The following is a 19,781-nucleotide window of genomic DNA, read 5'->3' as shown; positions in this document are numbered from 1 at the left end:
AGGCTGGTCTTACTTTGTGTTTTGGTTATATACTGAGACTTCACTTATCATGCAATATTTAAACAATGTAAAGAAAAACGAAACCCATATATATTTTACTATGCATTCTGAATGGTGCTGTTATGAGCTTTTAGTACTGAACGTTATGTAATTCAGCTGACGACCACACAGTGCCATTGTGGAGCTGCTTTTGTTCGTCAGAACTAACGTTAAACGTGGATCTCGTGTGCTAACCTTTAGCATTAGCTGCTTCACAGCGAATGCCGTTAATTTCTACTGTGCTAGTAAACAACAACTTCAAATACGTGGTAAGGAGGATACAAAAACACATCAAGGCCCCAGCGAGGATCGAACTCGCGACCCCTGGTTTACAAGACCAGTGCTCTAACCACTGAGCTATGGAGCCGGCGGTTCTGTGCACACCAATCATTTCTCATATGTTTACTGTAGTTTACAGTGGCAATATTTTAATTCTATTCTACGGAATATGGGTAAACGTCTAACATAAAAATAACACAGCAGTCGACATGTCTGGATCACTGCGAATATGCGCTGTATTGTATTATATTCTACGACAACAACGTTACAAAACGTGACAGTAACGTTACAAAAGAAAAAGTTGCGTCACTGATCTTCAGTGAGCTAATGTTAAGTGAATTGGTGCAGGCTGTCATGCTACTTAAACTTGATAAGACTTAGCTAACATGACAAGAGCTCAAGCCTCTCCAATACAACCCTGGGTTAAATTTCTTGAACACAATACTGTAAATATAATTTCATATGTGACAAAATGTGTAGCATTTACAATCTGTTACCTTGTCTTCTTTTCAATACGTGGGACACACCTTTCAAGAAAGAACAGTGCTCTCAAATATAGCTTACCTGTGACTGAGGAAAAACCAGTTTACCAATGACAACATGATCCAACCATACATTCATTCGGGGGGACTCGAACATTCAACACGTTAGGAAATGTGACATTCGGACGCTAAAATGTGTTACTGTAACAAATCACTGAGAAGAGAAGACTTAATGGAACAGTGCCAAACATACATTCAAATTAAACATTCAAGTGTGTAACGAAAAACTGAGAATAAACTCTTGAACAAACATTTGCCTTTGAAAAAAAAGTGTGACAACTGAAAAGCAGGAGACATACTGAATCCTGGATATGGTTACAATGTTAGATATCATCAATGCATTCCAGCTGTTAGATTATCTCATAAATAACCTCTGGAATGTTGGACTGTCTTTGCCAGTGCTCTCTCAATTTGTTCATGTGGTTGCATTGTATTCTACAGATTTCTCTCTTTCATTTTTATTGTGATGGACTGACAAGATACAGAAATTACAGCAAATACAGCACATTTATGCTATTTAACTCCATTGTAGCAGCTGGAGGAAATATCATGGCACAAAGTTATGTGTGCTCACTTGTGGGAATGACAGACTTAACCAAGAGTACACTGAATGGACAATTTGTAACATTGTTAAATTTAGCATGGATTTAGTTCATGATAATTAGCTCTGACTTCATAGTAGTCAAAAATTTAGACTTCTACAACGTAGTCCGAGTTGCCACAGATCACCCCGGCGTCTTCGTAATGGGCACAGTTATGTGTTCCCACACCAGCGTGTTTGCAGTCCAGCAGGCTGGCCTCGGTCCCTTCACACTGAACATCATCCAGAAGTATTCGCAGATCCTTCCCTTCCCCGAACTCTGAGTTCTTGGCTGCCTTCAGAGCGTACCGGAAGCCTAGCTGCTGGCAAACCACTGCAGCATTCTTGGTGGTCCACAGGTCATCACACACGGTGCCCCACTCTCCATTAACATAGATCTCTACCCGTCCATGGTCGCTGCGGCCTTGTTCATCCCCAACCAGCCTCACTGCTCCATCCTGGAGCTCGGGCACACTCTGTGCTCTGGATTTGCCCTTCCTGCGTCGGCCTTTGCGCCTTGAATGTCTGGGTAGTTTGGTGGTCGTTGTGGTTGGCAAAGGGGTGATCAGGTCTGGTCCTACTTCACCTAGACGTTCAATGAGCTCTTGAAGCCAGTCGTAGGACTCTGTGGGTTGTGGCTGAGGGTCGGTTTTGCTTGGTGGCTCCAAGGTGATTAATGCTAACGGTAGAATGATGACAAAACATGAGATCAAATATGAATAGAAACAAATGACTGTTACACATTTAATGAGTCTTGTGTGGTGATATGGAAGTGGACTCACTTTCCTGGGGAACAAACTTTATCAGGTTACTTTTCACTCTAACAGGAAGAGGATCATAGTGACAGTGTCTTGGTGGAGCACGCCTGAAAACAGCAATAAACAAAACAGAATGAAATATTGTTGCATATAAGAGAAGACAGAGTACAAGCATGTGGACACAAAAACTTTCAGTCTTTTGAAATGTATTTAACTTCTAGTTTGAGTCACAGTAGTGGTGGGGAACAGTTCAATGGCTGGGAAACAAATTAGGTGACACAACTATCTGCTGCTGAGAGAGCCAAGAGCTGTCTGAAGCAATGTCAGAGAAGGGAGATTTAGGATGGCAGGCCTTTCACACTACTGCCAACACTGCTTCATTTCCCTGCTTTACTAAAACAGACACAGGCAACATAACCTCCCCATTCAGCTGAGAAAACACAGACCTAAGCTCACATCCAAGCCAAGTATGATCATGATACTGCACATCCCTCTGGCTAACAGAGAGGAATGACATGTCTGTGTTTTTCTTTTATTATAAACAGATGTGTCTTCCAAGAAACAGAAATAGAATGTTGCATACTCTCTGCACAGTGAGCAGTTAAGTTTCCTAGTGGAGGTGAAGTAAGAAAGAAGCAAAGTAATGATTAAATTACTCACCTTGAGGGATCCACCACTTTATAAACAACTCCTGAAGGTGAAGTCGCGCTCGGTATTCCAGTTGACATGAAGTACAGCTCGCCTGATATAAAGAAAAACAAAACATTACATCAAGAGGACATTAAACATACACAACAGAAACACATTTCAAATGACAGCTGAGTCTGTGCTGTACTTGTGTTCATGTATTACCAGCCTCATCCTCTGCAAAGGAGATGATGTACTGGTGGTAGTTGTTGATGAGTCCAGGAAAGGCGCAAGTCAGGCCCATCCCCATACAGATCTCATTGTATTTCCATCGTCTTGTGTTTTTGTCCTCCTGTAGACTCATCAAACGCCTGGAAAAGAATCAAATCTACAATCTCTAATGTGCAGCCCATTGTTATTTTATGCCAGAACTTTTATGCAGTACCAAACAGTAATGTCTATTTCTACGCTGATTTATGCTTTCCTACATTTACAAAAGTACTTTTACAAAGCCTTAGAGAGCATGCATGAAGTTGTTGTACTTCAGTCAAATACTTGCGTGTTTTTAGATGAAGCAATGTCAAAATATGAGTGAAACAATTAGTGGACTGATTAGTCATTCAACCGAGAACAATAATTCTTATAATAAATATGAATAATATGCTGATTCCAGCTTCTCCAGTGTTCCAGTGTGAGGATCTGTTGATTTTCAGTGTTGTATTTCACTGTGAACTTAAATTTTTGGAATAAAGACATCACAAATTATGAAGGTCATTTTTCACTATTCTGTGATATATGAAAGATTGACTATTCATGTAGAACTACAACTGACCATATTGGAATTCTAACAAAATAAACAAATAAATAAATGTGTTTATATACATATGTGCAGTATTTATAAGCTATATTCTGTTTAAGTAAAGCTGCAAATTGGTGGAGAATATGGCCCAATGGTGATGGACCTGTAAAAAACCGAAAACAAGTGATTTCTGTTTGATAAGGAACTTCACTAGAAGTTCACCATTAAAATGTTACTTTAGATGCAAGTCCAAACTGGTTCGCAGACTTCTTGTCACTTCTGAAATCGCCAATGCAGGTATTGCAGGCAGCCTCCAGCAGTTATCTTCAGGTCTGACATCACACTGTTGCCGTTCCTCAAAACATGAGCTTCAGAGGTAGGTGTTATATTCTGCAAAGAAATTCGCTATTGACCAGATTAAATCTTACCCACTCATGAAGTCTCCAAATAGGTACATGCCGTTCAGGTTGGGGTATTCACAGCCTCGGTACACATAGCCACCAGTCACTGACTTGCCCATCTCGTGGGGGTATGCATAAATAGGGAGGACATCATCTGTGAAGAAATCCATAAGTACTTGTTGTCATTTCTGTAAAATTAAGCCACTTGTTTACATGCTTTTATGAGGATAAGTGAAATGTTTAAAGTCTGTGTGATTATGACTATTGATTAAATCTGAAATCTAAATAAAAAATGAAATCTGAATCATATTTATGTATATGTAATCTATATATACAGTATTTATTTCTATATTGCTGGAAACTAGCGTAGCAATCACCCTTAAGTGTCACGATCACAGTGATATACAGTGGAGAGAGATAAATATCTAGAGACTGCACTTGGAAGAACAAAGCACTTCCATCTAACAAGGCACATTTGAAGTGGTTGGTGATACATTTTTATGAAGACTGTGAACAGTGTAAAACTTTAACAGAATTGCAATTAGGCAAGTAAATCAGTTGGTAGACTATGGTCACTGATTATCTGTCTACTGTCCAACAACAGGATATTCGACATTCTGCTAACAAGAAGTCGTAAGTTCCCTGTGGTAGATGTAGTTGGATTAGATGCAATTAAGAGTTCATGTCCATTACTATGAGACAGCAAAACATTACAGAAGTTGATTAAATGTGACGGTAGTTGGTGCAGGGAGCTGCCAAGGTGTTTGTGTGTCATGAAAAACTCCGAAGTCTTGGCCATTCATCACACAAACACAATTGGAGTCCACTGCTGTCTGCAGTTGATGGAGGGCACCCATGTATGACTTAAATCACCACAGCATGCCTACCGAGCGAACTGTTGGCACACAGCTTCTTATCGTAGCAGGAGAACCCCTCTTTGGCTCTCCAGCCGTAGTTCCGACCCTTCTCGATGATGTCGATCTCTTCGAACTTGTTCTGGCCCACATCCCCGCAGAAAATGCGTCCTTTGCCCTCTTTGGTCCAAGGGTCGCCCCGGTCCACAGAACACCTCCACATATTGCGGACACCATACGCATAAATCTCAGGTCGTGCCCCTCGCTCATGTATGAAAGGGTTGTCTGGAGGAATTCTGTACAATGGGCCTCTCTCATTGTCATCCACATCAATGCGTAGAACTTTTCCCAACAGAGCTGACCTGAAGTAGATGTTGCAATATAGAAAAAGTCATGTTTTACTGTCTCTGAAATGCACAGAAACATGGATTACATTTCATCAATTACAACTAACTTCATGTATTAAAACAAAAAATCGAATCTAACAGTAGCCGTATATGAGGTTGTTTGCTACATTCAAGTGTGGTACGTCCTTTGTTACTTCAGATCATTTGATGGTTTCGGTTTCTAGTTTCGGAAATCTTTAGTGAATGTCTTGTTACTTGTTCTGGGCATTTCCATATTTCCCAAATGGGTCTCCTGCCATTCCACCATCTCCTGTGAAAATGTACAAGTAGCCATCATCTGCAAATAGAAGTTGACCTCCATTGTGGTTTGATGCTGGTTCATCGATCTCCAGAATAACCCTGAAAGGAAAGTGGACATGACACATAAAATTAGAAAATTTCTAATTTCTCTGCATAAAAACCCATTGCCTTTTGCTAACCTTGATGTACAGCCCATGTACATCCTACCGTTCAGAGGCATGATCCACCACGTTCATGTCATTGGCTGACACATGGAACTCACTGATCCTGATCCTCTCATCAAAACCCACCTCCACTGAGTAATATACATAAAGCTTCCTGTTGTACTTGTGTTTCGGGTGAAAGGTGAGTCCCAGAAAGCCTCTCTCGTCACCTTCCCATGATGATGTTAACACTGCCTTGGTTATGTTCAAAAACGGTCTCTCCAGTTTGGATCGGTCAGGAAGATACGTCCACACCAAGCCCACCTGTTCTGCCACAAAGAACCGATGTGTGCCGTCGTTGGCATGTACCATGGCTAACGGGTTTCGCAGCCCGTTTGCAACCTCTTCCAGGCACAGCTGTAGACAGCCTTCCGAGTCTGACTGAACTCTGCCCAGGTTCTTTGTAAGTTTCTGGTTGCTGAGGAGATGTGGATAGCAGTAGTCCATGTCCTCTAACTCCAGGTGCTGGCAGAGACGTGTCTGGTCATCTTTGACTCTGGCTATGTGTGGGTCATCAGACAAGAAAGGGATGGTGGAACTACACTTCTTCCAAAACTGGGAGCAGTAGTCTGGGCAGAGGCCAGGGATGGTCCTGACTGGGGTGCTCGGGTCCTCAGCATCAAAGAGGTGAGCTGCGTAGGGAGAGCATTCCTGGACAAATGAAGAAGAGTGGTGAGGAGGGGAGGAGAGACAACAGAGAGGAAGACTGAGAGCGATGCAGTATGGAGACATTCCTTTAAACCTGCATTAACTGATTTTGGGCCAGTTGCAGGTAGCATAAACAAGCTGGTCAACACAGCTGACACTATGTCAACACTGACACTTTAATTTTCATATGGTGAACTTGGTAGCAAACAATTAAATATTTACACAACCAGCAAATACAGAGCAACATTTCCATTTATTTGAAGTCACGTGTCTGTCCACCTGATGTGGAGTCCAATAGGCCAATGAAATTGTTTTTAGCTCTGTTTTGGACTCAGTCGACTCCTTTTTTTTTTTTTTTTCCCCCCATCAGCTTCGCAAACTAACACCATGATCACCAGCTAATCACTCCAGGGGTGATGATAGCAGTAAGGCAAACCGATGAGCTGAAAGACACTGAAATGAGCTGAGGAGAACTGCAGTCCGGTGATGAATATTTGTGGGATCATCATAAAGATCAAACCCTTTCACATTAGTCAATATCATTTGAGCAGTTATTTGAATATTGATTATATCAGTGTAAAATAGAGACATTTTAGTAGGCTCATAATAGGATTTAGTTGTTTAGCTAATTCATTGGCTTTTTCCTTGAGTACCAAGTGAACACAGCAGGTATCATCAACAAAACAGAGATGAGTCAATCAAGTTCCAATAGTGACAAATCGGTCTTTCCCCATATGAATAATCCACAAATAAATTAAAGATCACACAGAAGAAGAAAGAGAAGAAGAAGAAGAAGAAGAAGAAGAAGAAGAAGAGAGGAGTAAACCCATATCCCAGTATAGAGAGGGGGGTGCCTATGGTGAGCTGGTTCTGAGATTAATACACACAGAGTGGGTAATATTGGGTAAGGTGAAATGAACTTTGCCTTAATTCAGCTCATCAGTGTACTCTATGAAAAGAGGAGCCCCGAATATTTTTCTCATGTTGCTATCAGATCACATTATTCAGTTGAAGTGCTTTAATATTCAAACAGTGTTCTTACACGACAGATCACTTCTTCTGCTTAAGCTTCAGGGTTTTGATGTTTGGTCAGGCTACTGGCGCACGACTAGACGTTTGGACTAAGCCAAGCGACCTTTGTCCATGCATGCCTACCTGGCAGAGCAACTCCAGGACGAACCCAGCACAGCTGGCATATCCATAATAATCAAAATTATCCATAATCTCGTAGTACTTTGTCATCAGCTCCTGGTCTTTCTCGTAATCACAGCAGCCAAACTCCTTGTACATTACGCAAAATTCCAGCTCCCTGAGCGGTCTGAAGGGCGGCTTGAAGTCCAGGCACTGCGGGTGTAACGTTACAGGTGCGACGCGTAACGCCAAAATATACAAGATGCCAATCGGCGAGAGCCACAACCGACCCGGGACTTTGCCATAACAGCGCTGCATTATGGCGTGCGTTGGAGATCATGGAGGAGAAAGTTGTGCAGCAGATGGTGCAGAAGCGGCTTCCTGTTCGAACTTTGCTCTGACTCCAGTCGTCCGCCCTCTGTCACCCTCTGACGCGCTGACCCGCTGTGTCGACCCGGGCTGTGTGTCGTCAGGCTGGCCGTTGGCAGCGCCCCGCTGCCTGAAACCATCTGCTATCCCGACGCATCTGCACACAAAATGGTAGGAAGCCAACGGCAGAGTGTGTGAAGCAGCTACAGAGCACACAGTCCTCTGCTACCGTCTGTGCGATCAGCTGCTGCTGATGACAGGAACATCATCTGCAGTCATACCATTATAGCAGTCGAAACATCTAAATCTATTACTGCTAATGCCTCCACCATGAACAACTCCTTCAGATTCTCAGCAGACCTACACTGCATGACATTTATTTGTCACCGTTTTCAATCATTTCAGTTCTCTGAATTAGAGCACGCAGTGCATTGTGGGTGTGGTGGTTCTTCTGTGTAGTTTCTTGTGTTCAGTCTGTTACCTTTGCTATTACATTATTGTTGAATAATCATGCATGTCAACCCCTGCTGCCCGGTAGATGGCGACCTTACCCAGACTTAATGGTTTGACTGCTGGAGAGAGAAATAAGAACCATATAATAATAATAATAATAATAATAATAATAATAATAATAATAATAATAATAATGTTTAAATCCAGGTCCTGAATGATGATCATGATTATCATAATCAATCAATCACTGAAGTGTCTTATTTTAGTAAATGTATTTATGTAGCGTGTTTATTCATTAGTTCATTCATTTGCAACAGCTAAATTAAGAGTACAAGAAATTTGCACTCATCAGTTAGTCTAGGGTTAGGGCCCAAGACAAATTGGTTGGGCCCAAAGAGAAATGGGTTCCCTAAATTGTTACACCCAGCTGCAGCGTTGTGGTTCAGTACTGACAGGTGAAGATGAAAAACAAATTGAAAATCGAAGGGTATTTAGAGGGAAAGGGTTGCAGCAGTATTCTCCCCTGTCAACACTGTGTGGACAGACTAAATGGAACTTTTAATCATTTAATTTTTCTTCTTTTAGGGCCAATGCAAGTTTTTTAAATGGAAATATTTCTTCCCAAATTCCAGCGTGTAACACATTTAAGAAAATTCTGATATCCATTCCCAGCTGGACATAACAGTCAGTGTGCACCAGTGGAAGAAGAAGTCAATATCAAAAACAAAATAAGATTCTATCATTTGTTGTCAGTCAATACAGACTGCATTAAAGTTTGGACATCTAAAAACAAGAACCTGTGAAACCAGTGATGTTAAACCATCCAGTCTGTCATACATTTCAGTATCAGCTCAGTATCAGACCTTTATCACTGATCTGGTGGTCTTTGTGTTGGAGACGCTGGAAGTGGATCCAGGTCTGTGGTGCTGCCTATAGAGGACACTGTGCTGCTTTCTGGAAAGCAGGATAAGCTCTCTCTTTCTCTCTCTGTTCTCCCATGCTCCTCCACTAACCGGCTCCGGTCTCCGGCTGCAGACAGCGCCGCGTCCCCAAGAAGAACTTCCAGCGTTAATGTTCAGGAAAGTGAGATTTCTGCGCAATGCTTTGCTCCGCGGGTGGATTAAAGCCTGACTTGGATCTGTCTTTGTAGCACGAATTAAAGTCTATCGTGAATCTGTTTTTCATAACTAAGCCGTCCTAGACCGCAGCAGACACAGCGGGGACATGGACGGGGCGGAGGTGAGCCGGCTGTCCGACGACGAACTGCTGATGCTGGCGAAGGACGATCTGATCCGGAGGCTAAGGAGGCTCGAGAGCCGCAACATGGACCTGATGCTGGAGCACGGGAACATGATGAAGGACGTGAACCGAAGCCTGCAGGTCCACCTTCACGAGATCCGGAGTCTGAAAGAGGTCAACCAGAAACTTCAGGACGATAACCAGGAGCTCAGAGAGCTGTGCTGCTTCCTGGACGATGACCGGCAGCAGGGGAAGAGGGTGTCCCGGGAGTGGCAGCGGTTCGGCCGCTATACGGCCAGCGTCCTGTGGAAAGACATGGGGCTGTACCAGCAGAAGCTGAAGGACCTGGAGGCCGATCAGGAGGCGCTGAGGACGGAGAATATGGAGCTGAAGGAAATCGTCCTAATGCTGGATGAGGAGAGGAGCGGAGCCGGCTCCCGGAGCTCCATCGACAGCCAGTCCAGCCTGAGCAACCTGAACTGCTCGGTGCCGGTTCGGGACCTCGGTGATGGGAGTAGCACATCCAGTACTGGAAGTGCCGGTAGTCCCGACCATCACCACCACCACCTTCACAAAGCATCTGAGGGAAAGACAGCATCTCTGAGGAGGTCTATGGATGACCTGTCCGCAGCTCACTTCCACAGAGGGACTGGACTGAGCGGTGAGTGATGTTTCCTTTCTGACTAGTTCACTACAGAAATTGTTTTAAAATCTCATTACAATGATCAGAATGCAACACTTCAGCCAACAGCTTTTATTTAGTAAGTTTATTCTTGACAAATACATCAGGAGAGACAGTCCTCGAGCTTATCTGACTCTTAATCAGAGTCTTCATCAGCATGTGGAGTTTGCTCAGTTGTCATGAAGATGGATCTGTAGAGATGTTTGTGCAGTATCTGTTCTGACTTTGCTCACAGCTCTCAAGGTTTTTATTATTATTTAATGAATGAACTGCCAAACTACAGGTCAGTCTTCATCCTTCTTTGAGACATGGTGATTAACTGAGTTAGTCTCACTATTTGACTTGTTGCAGTTAGAGTCACAGTAAAATTATTCAGGGTTAATGTTTGCTGATATTCACTGAGTTCAACTGTGGCCAGTGTTAAAATATGAAAGCATGATTGACACAGCACACATCCATTACAAGCATGACATACCTGACAAGTTTTGACAAGGGAGGAGAATGTGAATACAAAAGAGGACATAAGCAGTTCTGTTGGATCAAGTTGGGTCCTTTTTAAAATGGAATGCAGTATGTCTCTGTCCAGTGTAAACCATGTGTCTTGGTTATTTAAAATTTTCTACATAAACTGAAGTATTGATCCTTTTTGGGATGAGAAATTTCAACGATGTCTTACACACATGAAGTAAGCCATTTAAAAACCCACTGATGAAAAATGCATTGTCACAGCTGTTTTTCTTGAAGAGTGGACACTGTATACATCATGAGTGTGATATGCGCGTCAGCTGCCTAAAGCAGGGTACCATACCGGTGTATCCCAATCTGTAAGGAAATATTAGCTGAGAATCTTCAAGTCACACCAGTGTGATAAAAGATTGTATTGCTGGTATCGTGACTGAATGCATGTTATCAAGTGAAAGAAAGACAGGTGGATGTGGGGATAGAGAGGGTCTGTTGTGGGTTAATATAAAACATAAGAACCGTGAAGGAACCCTGTTACCCTGTGTGTATCACTGCCTTCATGCCCAGTGCACTCTGGGAAAAGCAGCAATGCTTGATTTAACCCATGACCTTCTAACCTTGTCGGATTGACCAGGAGGCCTCTACAGAATCATTGATTAATCCCAATCCAAACCTCAGTCTGGACCATAATTTATAGTTTTGTCTACCTAAAAACACATATTTTCTCATCACAGACTGAGGTGATGTCATCACTTTGCTGTTGGGGCACACTGTCACTGAGTGACTGTGTGTCTGGCCCAGCTCAGCCTGGCACTGATACCCCCAGCTTAATTACCTCAAATCATTAAGGATGAGTTCAGATCTAAGGAAGGTTTAACCCCTCAGCAGTGCCAGCAGGAGGTAAGTTGTGTCAGCAAGTGATCTAAAGCACAGCTGGAGTTGGAATGCAGCCGAGGTGGCAGTCAGCTGCATGCTAACTCCTGTCTTTGACACATTTCAACAAGTCTCAGTCTGTTTTATGATAAGAGGAATGAGATATAAAGCTGAGATGGGGATTAAGGTTGCATTTGACAGCTTGGTGAGGGTCTAGTAGACACACTTGTTTAGCAGGTTTGGCTACTGACAGCTGAAGCCTGCTGACTGCCTCATCAACAGTATGAAAAAGTCAGACAATGAAACATGTAACTTGAAAACTCAAATATGAGAATATCTCACTCAGCAAATAAGCAAGATATTTAGCTACATTACCTTTCGTTTCACGTTTGATGTGTATTTCTTATTGCTTTAGTAAAATGCTGGACTTCCAGCTGAAAAACAGAACAACATGAATCAAAGTCTAAACACTACATTCTGCTTGAGCTGACAGACTCTGATGGGCACTTAGCTGCTGCTCTGAAGACTTGCATATCTTCCACAAATAACCATTTAACAGTTGATATCACCTAGTACTACAAGTACTTTGCGTAGTGTTGGAAGTGCAGGTGAATGGAGTCAGTTCCACTGATAACAGATAATTCTGGGAGAGAACGTGTCACTCCTGTGTGGCTATTTTGCTTACAGTTCTTCAGTGAGAGAAATGTTCACAGTCAAAATAATGAATAACTGGTTTTGCATTTTCTGTTTGGATTAATGTCTTTCTATTTGTTTTAATATGACTTGATGTTTGATATGAACTCGGTGTAAATCATTCATGTTTTGTAATATTTCTGCTGCTAAAGACCTGTAGGCTCTTCTTTTGTTTCCTCTGTTTCTGAGGGTGTGGCCCCGGAGCTTAATTCCTTCATGGCTTATTTTGGTGCTGGTGGAGCTTTGGATCCTGATTGGTCAAGAGAGCACCATGTAGTTTCCATTATTCGCAACAATTTATACTATTAACTTGTTCAGACGTGATTTGTATATTGGCTGTGGGGACGAGCCAAGCACTGCAAGGTGAGTGTGTTCTGATACACAGGCGATATTGGCACAGTGTTGGGGAGTACGACACTACTTTAGTTAGATTTCTGCAGAGTTATTTTCGAGGTCATGTGATGTTTCCAGTGCTAAGCCTATTATGTGATAGGGCAAGGTTTCGCAACGTCGGCAGTACCGCCTCTCTAGTGGGTGTTCAGAGAACGTCGGGGGGGCACCAGGAGCAAAATAGCTGAGAGGGGGGCGTTTCTATAACAGTAACAGTCATTCACCACCACAGTATTTTTAATGGTCTTCCATGCCTTGTCTCACAATATCACGCAGTGTTTACAAATTTATAGCAAGAGTAGGCCTGGAACACACCGGAGGCGTCTGCGGTGCGCGTGTGAGGTGGAACCTGTGGCTTTTTATTTTGGCGCCCAAAAACTGTGTTTAATGACAGGGATACAGTTTCTATGAATACAGATACATCTCAAATAGGCCTTGAGTACAGGGGCGTTTATCCAAAAAAGGTTGAGAACCACTGATTTAAACCACTGATTTTTTTTAGACGTCTTCATCTGTATAAGTAGTATTAGTATTTTGTTTGTTCGAAAAATATGCGGTAAGTGTCCCCATAAAGCCCACCTTTCTGTTTACAGGGAATTTTCAAGGTAAAGTTGCTGGATCAATCCAGAAAAAAAGCAGGGTAAAACTGAAATATTAATCTCTAATTAGAAGTTTTATTGTCACATATTATGTCTTCAGTTGGCCATCATGTACAGATTAAGTCCAAATCAGACTTCTCACCTTTTATAATTGCTTATGTATTTTTCCTCAAAACTTTTGTAAATGTAACTAAGACTAAATCAGCATATAAACTACATTAAAATAGTTCATTTCCATTTCAGATCTTCTACCTTTAAGCCTACCTGTTAAAAGCCCTCATGAAAAAATCCCACATCAATCTGAATCTTGCTCATGTGTTTTGCACAGATTTCATTTCCTGTATGTGAGTTCTAAAGTTGGATTTTGTTAATATTCTGTATGTCACACTCAGAAGTTGAAGATTTCTCTTTAACTTTGTAAAATGGTGCTCTACATGTGTATTTTGCATTCAGAGCTGACTAATGATGCTTCCAGTGTTAAAGCACTGAAGGAACTGAATCCAACCCTGCATGAATTAGAAAACAAGAACGAGCACAGCCGCCAGCGTGTCGTGTTTGTAGAGACTGACAGTGTGTGTGAAGGAAGTTGAATCCTTCAAGCAGCTTTGTGCTCTTTTCTCTCTGCTGTGACACCAAATGAAGCCGCTTGGCCTTAAACTCTTAAACCACCTTCATATCTCGATCAAACAAAGCTTTGAACATTACACCAACGTTTTACAATTAAAAACTCATCAACCGACCTACAAACAAACAAACATTATTTCTGCTTATTTTGATTTGGTTTTTGTTCTTTTTATTTTCTCTAATCCAATTGTTGTTGGTTTTTTTGTGTTTTTTTATTTTTGTCTTTAATTATTAGTGCAGCTGATTGTGTTGCTGCAGAAAGTGAAGACATTTCAGTCTCACTCCTTCTGAGCTTCTGGAGCCAGCTGTTTGAAGATTCTCCACCACTTCTGCTTCTTCTTCTTCTTCTTCTTCTTCTCCTTCTCCTTGATGACCTGGCTCTGGAGCTCTTCCACTCGTGACCTCATGGATCTCTCCATGGTCTCCCACTGCTGTCCTTTGTCTTGCATCGTCTGCTTGAGGTCAGTGATGGTCTGATGGAGGAATACCTTCTCCTTCTGCCACCACTGTTGCACAGTCTGCAGAGCAGCCATGAGCTTATTATTCTCACGTTTCTGCGCGTCCACTTGAGCCAGACAGGAAGTATTCTCCCGCTGTAAGTGGTGGCATTCAGCCTCCAGCAGACTCTTTGTGTTTTCCAGAGCTGCTCTGATCTTTTTGGCCTCCGTCCTGTGTTTGTCCAGCTGTACTCGATGGGAAGCCTGGCATCTTACCATGCTCTCCACTGCCTTTTCAGTCTCTTTTTGCAGGGCTTTCTCCACGTTGCTCACTTTCTTCTGGAGCTTCTGAGCTTCAGCACTGTCAAATATCAGCTCTTTCTGCAGCTGTTCTACTCTCAAGAGAGCCTCAAGCTGTGCAGCGTCTTTGTCTGAAAGCTGCGCCTTCAGACTCCGAGTGCTCATCTCAAGTTTGTCTTCAGCCGCTGCACGGAACTGCTTTTCGGTAAGGAGCTCCACCTTCAACCCTTCGATCTGCTTTTCAAGGCTGGCGTTTGCTTTCTTCGTGTGCTTTTCAGCAAGGAGCTCCACCTTCAACTCCTTGATCTGCTTTTCAAGGCTGGCGTTTGCTTCCTTCGTGTGCTTTTCAGCAAGGAGCTCCACCTTCAACTCCTTGATCTGCTTTTCAAGGCTGGCGTTTGCTTCCTTCGTGTGCTTTTCAGTAAGGAGCTCCACCTTCAATGCCTTGATCTGCTTTTCAAGGCTGGCGTTTGCTTCCTTCGTGTGCTTTTCAGCAAGGAGCTCCACCTTCAATGCCTTGATCTGCTTTTCAAGGCTGGCGTTTGCTTCCTTCGTGTGCTTTTCAGCAAGGAGCTCCACCTTCAATGCCTTGATCTGCTTTTCAAGGCTGGCGTTTGCTTCCTTCGTGTGCTTTTCGGCCAGGAGCTCGACCTTCGCTGCCTTAAGCTCGTTTTGAAGGCTGTCCTTCACTTCCCTCATGTGCCCCATTTTGACTGAAATGGCCTTGGTCAGTTGATCGAGATCATCAGCCTCAAGCTGTGCAGTGTCTTTGTCTGAAAGCTGCGCCTTCAGACTCCGAGTGCTCATCTCAAGTTTGTCTTCAGCCGCTGCATGGGACTGTTTTTCAGCAAGGAGCTCCAACTTCAATGCCTTGATCTCGTTTTCAAGGCTGGCGTTGGCTTCCATCATGTTCTGCAGTTTGAATGAAAGGTCCCTGGCGTCGCCAGTCAGCCTCTCCATTTCCTGCTGTGCAGCGTGGTCACGTGGAAGCGTGGCCTCATGCAGCTGGACTTTCAGGCTGCTGATCTCCCACGCATGCATGAGCTCTTTCTCCTGGCTCCAGTTGCCCGCTCTCGGTTCTGGGAGGTCATGGAGGAAAGTATCCAGCAAGTCCTCCCGAACATCTATCAGAACTCTGTGTTTATCAGGACTTTGGATAATGGTCGCCTCGCTGTCCTTCAGCTGGAGCCTCACCTGTTCCTCCAGGTAGCTGAGATAGAAATCAAGTGGTCGTTGAGGCTCCATTGCCCAGAATTCTGCGTCTTCCATGTGTGCCATTTCTCTTGTGTTTCCTCTGAACGCTGTTTTCTCTGAATGCTGTTTTCTCTGAACAGTGTTTTCTCTGAACAGTATTCTCTGAACACTGTTTTCTCCGAACAGTATTCTCTGACAAGTGTTTTCTCTGGACAGTTTTGTGGTATGTGTCTTCAGCGGTCACTTGTGGTCTTAAGGCAACCTCTGTTGGCTTTGATGATGATGTCATCACAGATTCCTTTGATCTTTGCTTAGAGGAATCAACGGAATCAATCTTGATTCGTTCCCCTCCACTCTGTGCTTTGATCTTGTTGCTATGGATACCATTTTGTTTACGTTTGAACATAGGAATGGGATGACTTGTAAAATGACTGACAGCTATAAATAGAATTTGAAAATAAACATATATGTATTGTTTATATCCCCCCCACCCCACCCTTTTTTTGTATAGAATGTACATATGTATAGTTGTTTTTATTTTGTATTTCTTGACTCTTTTCTACATCTCTTTTTAATTCCTGCTACTATCGCTGCTGTCTGTAATACTCTAATTTAATAAAATTAAACTTATCTCACTTACTGAAGCCAAACAGGACATGGAGAGATGTCATCCCTCCTCTCATCACTCACTGGTCAGATCATTTCTGTCAAAATGACTTTTTTTTAAGAATTAAACAAGTGCAAATCCACTTCTATTTGGAATAAAAAGTTACCTCGGATACCCAAAGATTATTTGGACAGGAGAAATGTGGACGGTGGCCTGTCTTTACCCAACTATTAGCATTATTACTGGACAGCGAATATCCACAAGTTGATGTTGTGGATTTCAGATCCATCAGATGCTGAATTAGCAGTTTGGTCTCTGATGAAGCAGCATTAGAGTGATCCAGTGTCACCTTGCTCTTTCATTTCTGCCACACAACCCTGAAGTAAACACTACTGGACGATTAACCCACTGATTCGTGGCTCTCCAAGGACGTGGTTCCAGTTCTGCTCTTGCCATCCTCCTTACTGTAGTTACCAACCAAAAGAATGAAATTCATCTAAATGGCAGTAGGAGAATACAAATTTACAAACAAAACAATTTCCGCAACATAGGGTTCTACTGGTTCTCCCAGCCATTAAAGAAGTGATTTTCATGGTCATGGAGCGAGACCCATCACGGGTCGATAAAACAATCCCCTTCAGCAACGACACTATGGCACTCGGAGCTCCTATGGCACTATGGCACGCCGGGTCAGCGAGATGGCACTGGACACTAAGGAGCAGCTGTGTGTCATACTGCGGAGCAGTACATACAGCATTCAGTTGGATGAAACAACATCTGACAACAATGTCCTGCTGATGGCCTATGTTCGTTGATCTGCCACCGATGTAGCTGAGGAGTTTTTGTTTGGCAAGTATTTCAAAACAGACATGCGGGGCCAAACAGTTTTCACCAACATCCTTTCTTGTGTCATCGACAGTGCTCCTGCCATGGTTGGCAGGTACCGTGGTTTCACCACTCTCTTGAAGGAGCGGGCACCGCACATCCTGACAGTCCAGTGTATGCTACACCGTGACAGCTGGCTAAATCTGGTCGCCTCGGGCGCACTCAGGCTGAAGTTAACCTCTCTTCATCCCTTGGTGAAGAAGCTTGCTGAAAACCACCAAGTGCAGGGCTCGCACTAAAGAGAAGTTCTCTGACTTGACATAAATAACACGCAGAAATAGTTTTTTTGTCAGCTTAGCAGTTAGGCTACCGTTGATGTCAGTTAAGCCAATTTTTACTGTGTTCTCTCTATACTCTCTGTTGTGGAAGCTCATTGTATTTTTTAATTGGCCAGGATTTTTTTGTTATTATTATTTTCAACTGTGATTGGTTCGTCAAGTTAGATCAGTGAAGGAGACTAATTAATGTTGGAAATTGACAATAAATAGGTTCAACCAATAAAAAAGCGTAACCTTCATTAATTTTACATTTAACAATTCATTAACAGTATTATTTGATCGAAAAGAATTATAATAATCATCAAACTGTGTTAAATGACAGGGCTACAGTGGCTATTAATACAGTGGGTAGGCCTACATCTCAAATAGGCCAGTGAAATACACAATTTCAGTCAGAAATATTGATATACAAGGGTTCCAACTGCTTTCTCATTGATGGGGCGCGGCAAGAGGTGTGGGCATCAATTAGAGGGCGTTCATCCAAAAAAGGTTGAGAACCACTGTGATAGGGCAACCACTTGGCGACCCTTTCAAGAATGATAGTACATTCCACAGTCTGTGCAAGATTCTTCACCTATACCCACTGTCTTTTAATTCATAGGAGAACCAAGCAGTGGGCTAGTTTGAGAGCAGGACCAGCAGCCAAACTGTCAAATGAGAGTAGGTCAGATGAAGGTCTGTACTTCTAAAATGTCCTGGTATATGAAATTTAGTGAAAATAAGGCAGAAGCTAGTACAGAAGTCTCACAGGTATGTAAAAGTTGAGCTTTGGGAAGCTCCACATTCTGTACTTGTTGAACAAACTCACACGCAGACGCAAACACATAGATGTACAGTACATTGATATATATGCTTAGAATCTCATATCATGCATGATAGAAGTTGTACTATGTTGCCCAGAATGTTTGGTTGGTTTTAAGAAGATTAAAACATAATAATTTTGCTTGCACTGTAAATAAGGGCTTCTCTCATTGGTCAATATGTTGTTCTCTCAGTGATAACGGTTGGTGTAGGCCAGGATCCCCTAACTGCCTCTAAATTGTTTTATGCATGTTGATTTTATGCAAAGAGCTCAAGACTGCATCAGAGAAACTCAAAAATGCATTTTGAACACAAGGCTGTTGTCCTTAGTTCTCAAGAAGTTACAAGTCTGAGACACGTTACCTGACAGTGATGCAGCTGTAGTGAAGTGGAGCAGTCACCGGTTCATTGATTAAGCCGTGCTCTTATTAAATCGAGCTGCTTGGTCCTGCTGGCTCTCCACACTCCTCTCCTCTCAGCCTGGTTCTTTACAAGCTCCAGCTTTCAGACCTCTCCTTCTTTACACCCTTATGTTGCTCTATGGGAACTCAAACTTGTTTCCTTTCCGTTAGCTTGTAATGTGAAGCCCAGCTATCTGCTGCACTGAACCATCTGTGTCAGGATGACCAGCTGGAGATCAGAGGGATACTGATTGGTTTGAAATATTAAAATCATGAGAGTGAAAGGATTTGCTATAGAGTCTGATCATACCAAAACTTATGTACACCTGGCTGAGGGCAGAGTGTGTCTTGTGTGTAACTTGTATGCAAAGAGAGAGATAAAAATAACAGATTTGAGTGGAATTTCTTCATTTAAGTCTTAGACTGTGTTTTATTTTAGTCAAGCTCTTTCATGCCTCCTTTGTGTTACAGACAAGTGTATTTGAGCAGTTTGGCTTGTTTTTTATAAGAATTTATATTCCTCAATGTGAGGTATCAAAATGTATTGTTTTGTACTGGTACTGAAACTCAGCTTTTACTCTATGATTCCTAGGTCTAGGTGCGAGCAGTTGTATGATACAGTAATATTGCTATTTGTCCAGTGTGGTAACATATTACACATTGGTCACCAAAATCTAATCTGAGAAGGAACATTGGGGCTCAGCGCTCCTTTGATATTACAATTTTATCCTCCTTTTCATTTGCAAAGGTTGAATTCATTATGAGCTGAAAACATTCAAGCCAAATCCTCAAGACTGCAGCCAAGGCAGTACCAGGCAGGAAGGTTGGAACACCGTGTTCTGAACACAGGTCACCTGGAGCTCCAGCTGGAGAAATAAAAATACTTAATGACTAGATGTTTTTCCTGAAATAATTAAAACAGCTATAGCCAATTATTTCCACAATGCAACAGAAACTGAGACACAATCAAAACTGCAGTTAACCAA

General features: G+C 42.6%; 2 protein-coding genes and 1 non-coding gene across 3 annotated transcripts in view; 1 reads left to right on the top strand and 2 right to left on the bottom strand.

Annotated features, from left to right (window-relative positions):
* Positions 1-333: 333 nt before the first annotated feature.
* trnat-ugu (transfer RNA threonine (anticodon UGU)) lies at positions 334-406 on the bottom strand. The gene has a single exon. It is a non-coding gene; the product is annotated as a tRNA-Thr (tRNA).
* Positions 407-536: 130 nt separating this feature from the next.
* hhipl1 (HHIP-like 1) lies at positions 537-8,332 on the bottom strand. Its single transcript, XM_076749367.1, has 9 exons — positions 7,533-8,332; positions 5,734-6,380; positions 5,482-5,625; positions 4,913-5,241; positions 4,053-4,179; positions 3,051-3,196; positions 2,859-2,940; positions 2,223-2,305; positions 537-2,119 (listed from the first exon to the last, which is right to left on the bottom strand). Exons 1-9 carry the CDS (start codon positions 7,824-7,826, stop codon positions 1,551-1,553), a joined length of 2,421 nt encoding a protein of 806 aa, XP_076605482.1. The 5' UTR covers positions 7,827-8,332; the 3' UTR covers positions 537-1,550.
* Positions 8,333-9,327: 995 nt separating this feature from the next.
* ccdc85ca (coiled-coil domain containing 85C, a) overlaps positions 9,328-19,781 on the top strand; it is a 33,024-nt gene continuing 22,570 nt past the window's right edge. Inside the window, exon 1 of the mRNA XM_076748872.1 lies at positions 9,328-10,230. Coding sequence (XP_076604987.1) covers positions 9,555-10,230 — 676 coding nt within the window. The 5' untranslated portion in view covers positions 9,328-9,554. The remainder of the gene's footprint in view (positions 10,231-19,781) is intronic.

Source organism: Chaetodon auriga, chromosome 14 (genome assembly GCF_051107435.1).
Source record: "Chaetodon auriga isolate fChaAug3 chromosome 14, fChaAug3.hap1, whole genome shotgun sequence".
Classification (NCBI taxonomy): domain Eukaryota; kingdom Metazoa; phylum Chordata; class Actinopteri; order Chaetodontiformes; family Chaetodontidae; genus Chaetodon; species Chaetodon auriga.
Note: the sequence above shows the minus strand (reverse complement) of the source record. Positions and strands in the feature narration are given on the sequence as shown.

What these genes read in the sequence shown, in the direction of transcription:
- hhipl1 (XM_076749367.1), bottom strand. Translation starts at nt 7,826, where the DNA reads ATGCAGCGCTGTTATGGCAAAGTCCCGGGTCGGTTGTGGCTCTCGCCG. An exon ending in CTTTGCAGAGGATGAGGCTG is followed by an intron (nt 2,941 to 3,050) that starts GTAATACATGAA and finishes TCTTTATATCAG; the next exon opens with GCGAGCTGTACTTCATGTCA. An exon ending in AAAGTTTGTTCCCCAGGAAA is followed by an intron (nt 2,120 to 2,222) that starts GTGAGTCCACTT and finishes TTCTACCGTTAG; the next exon opens with CATTAATCACCTTGGAGCCA.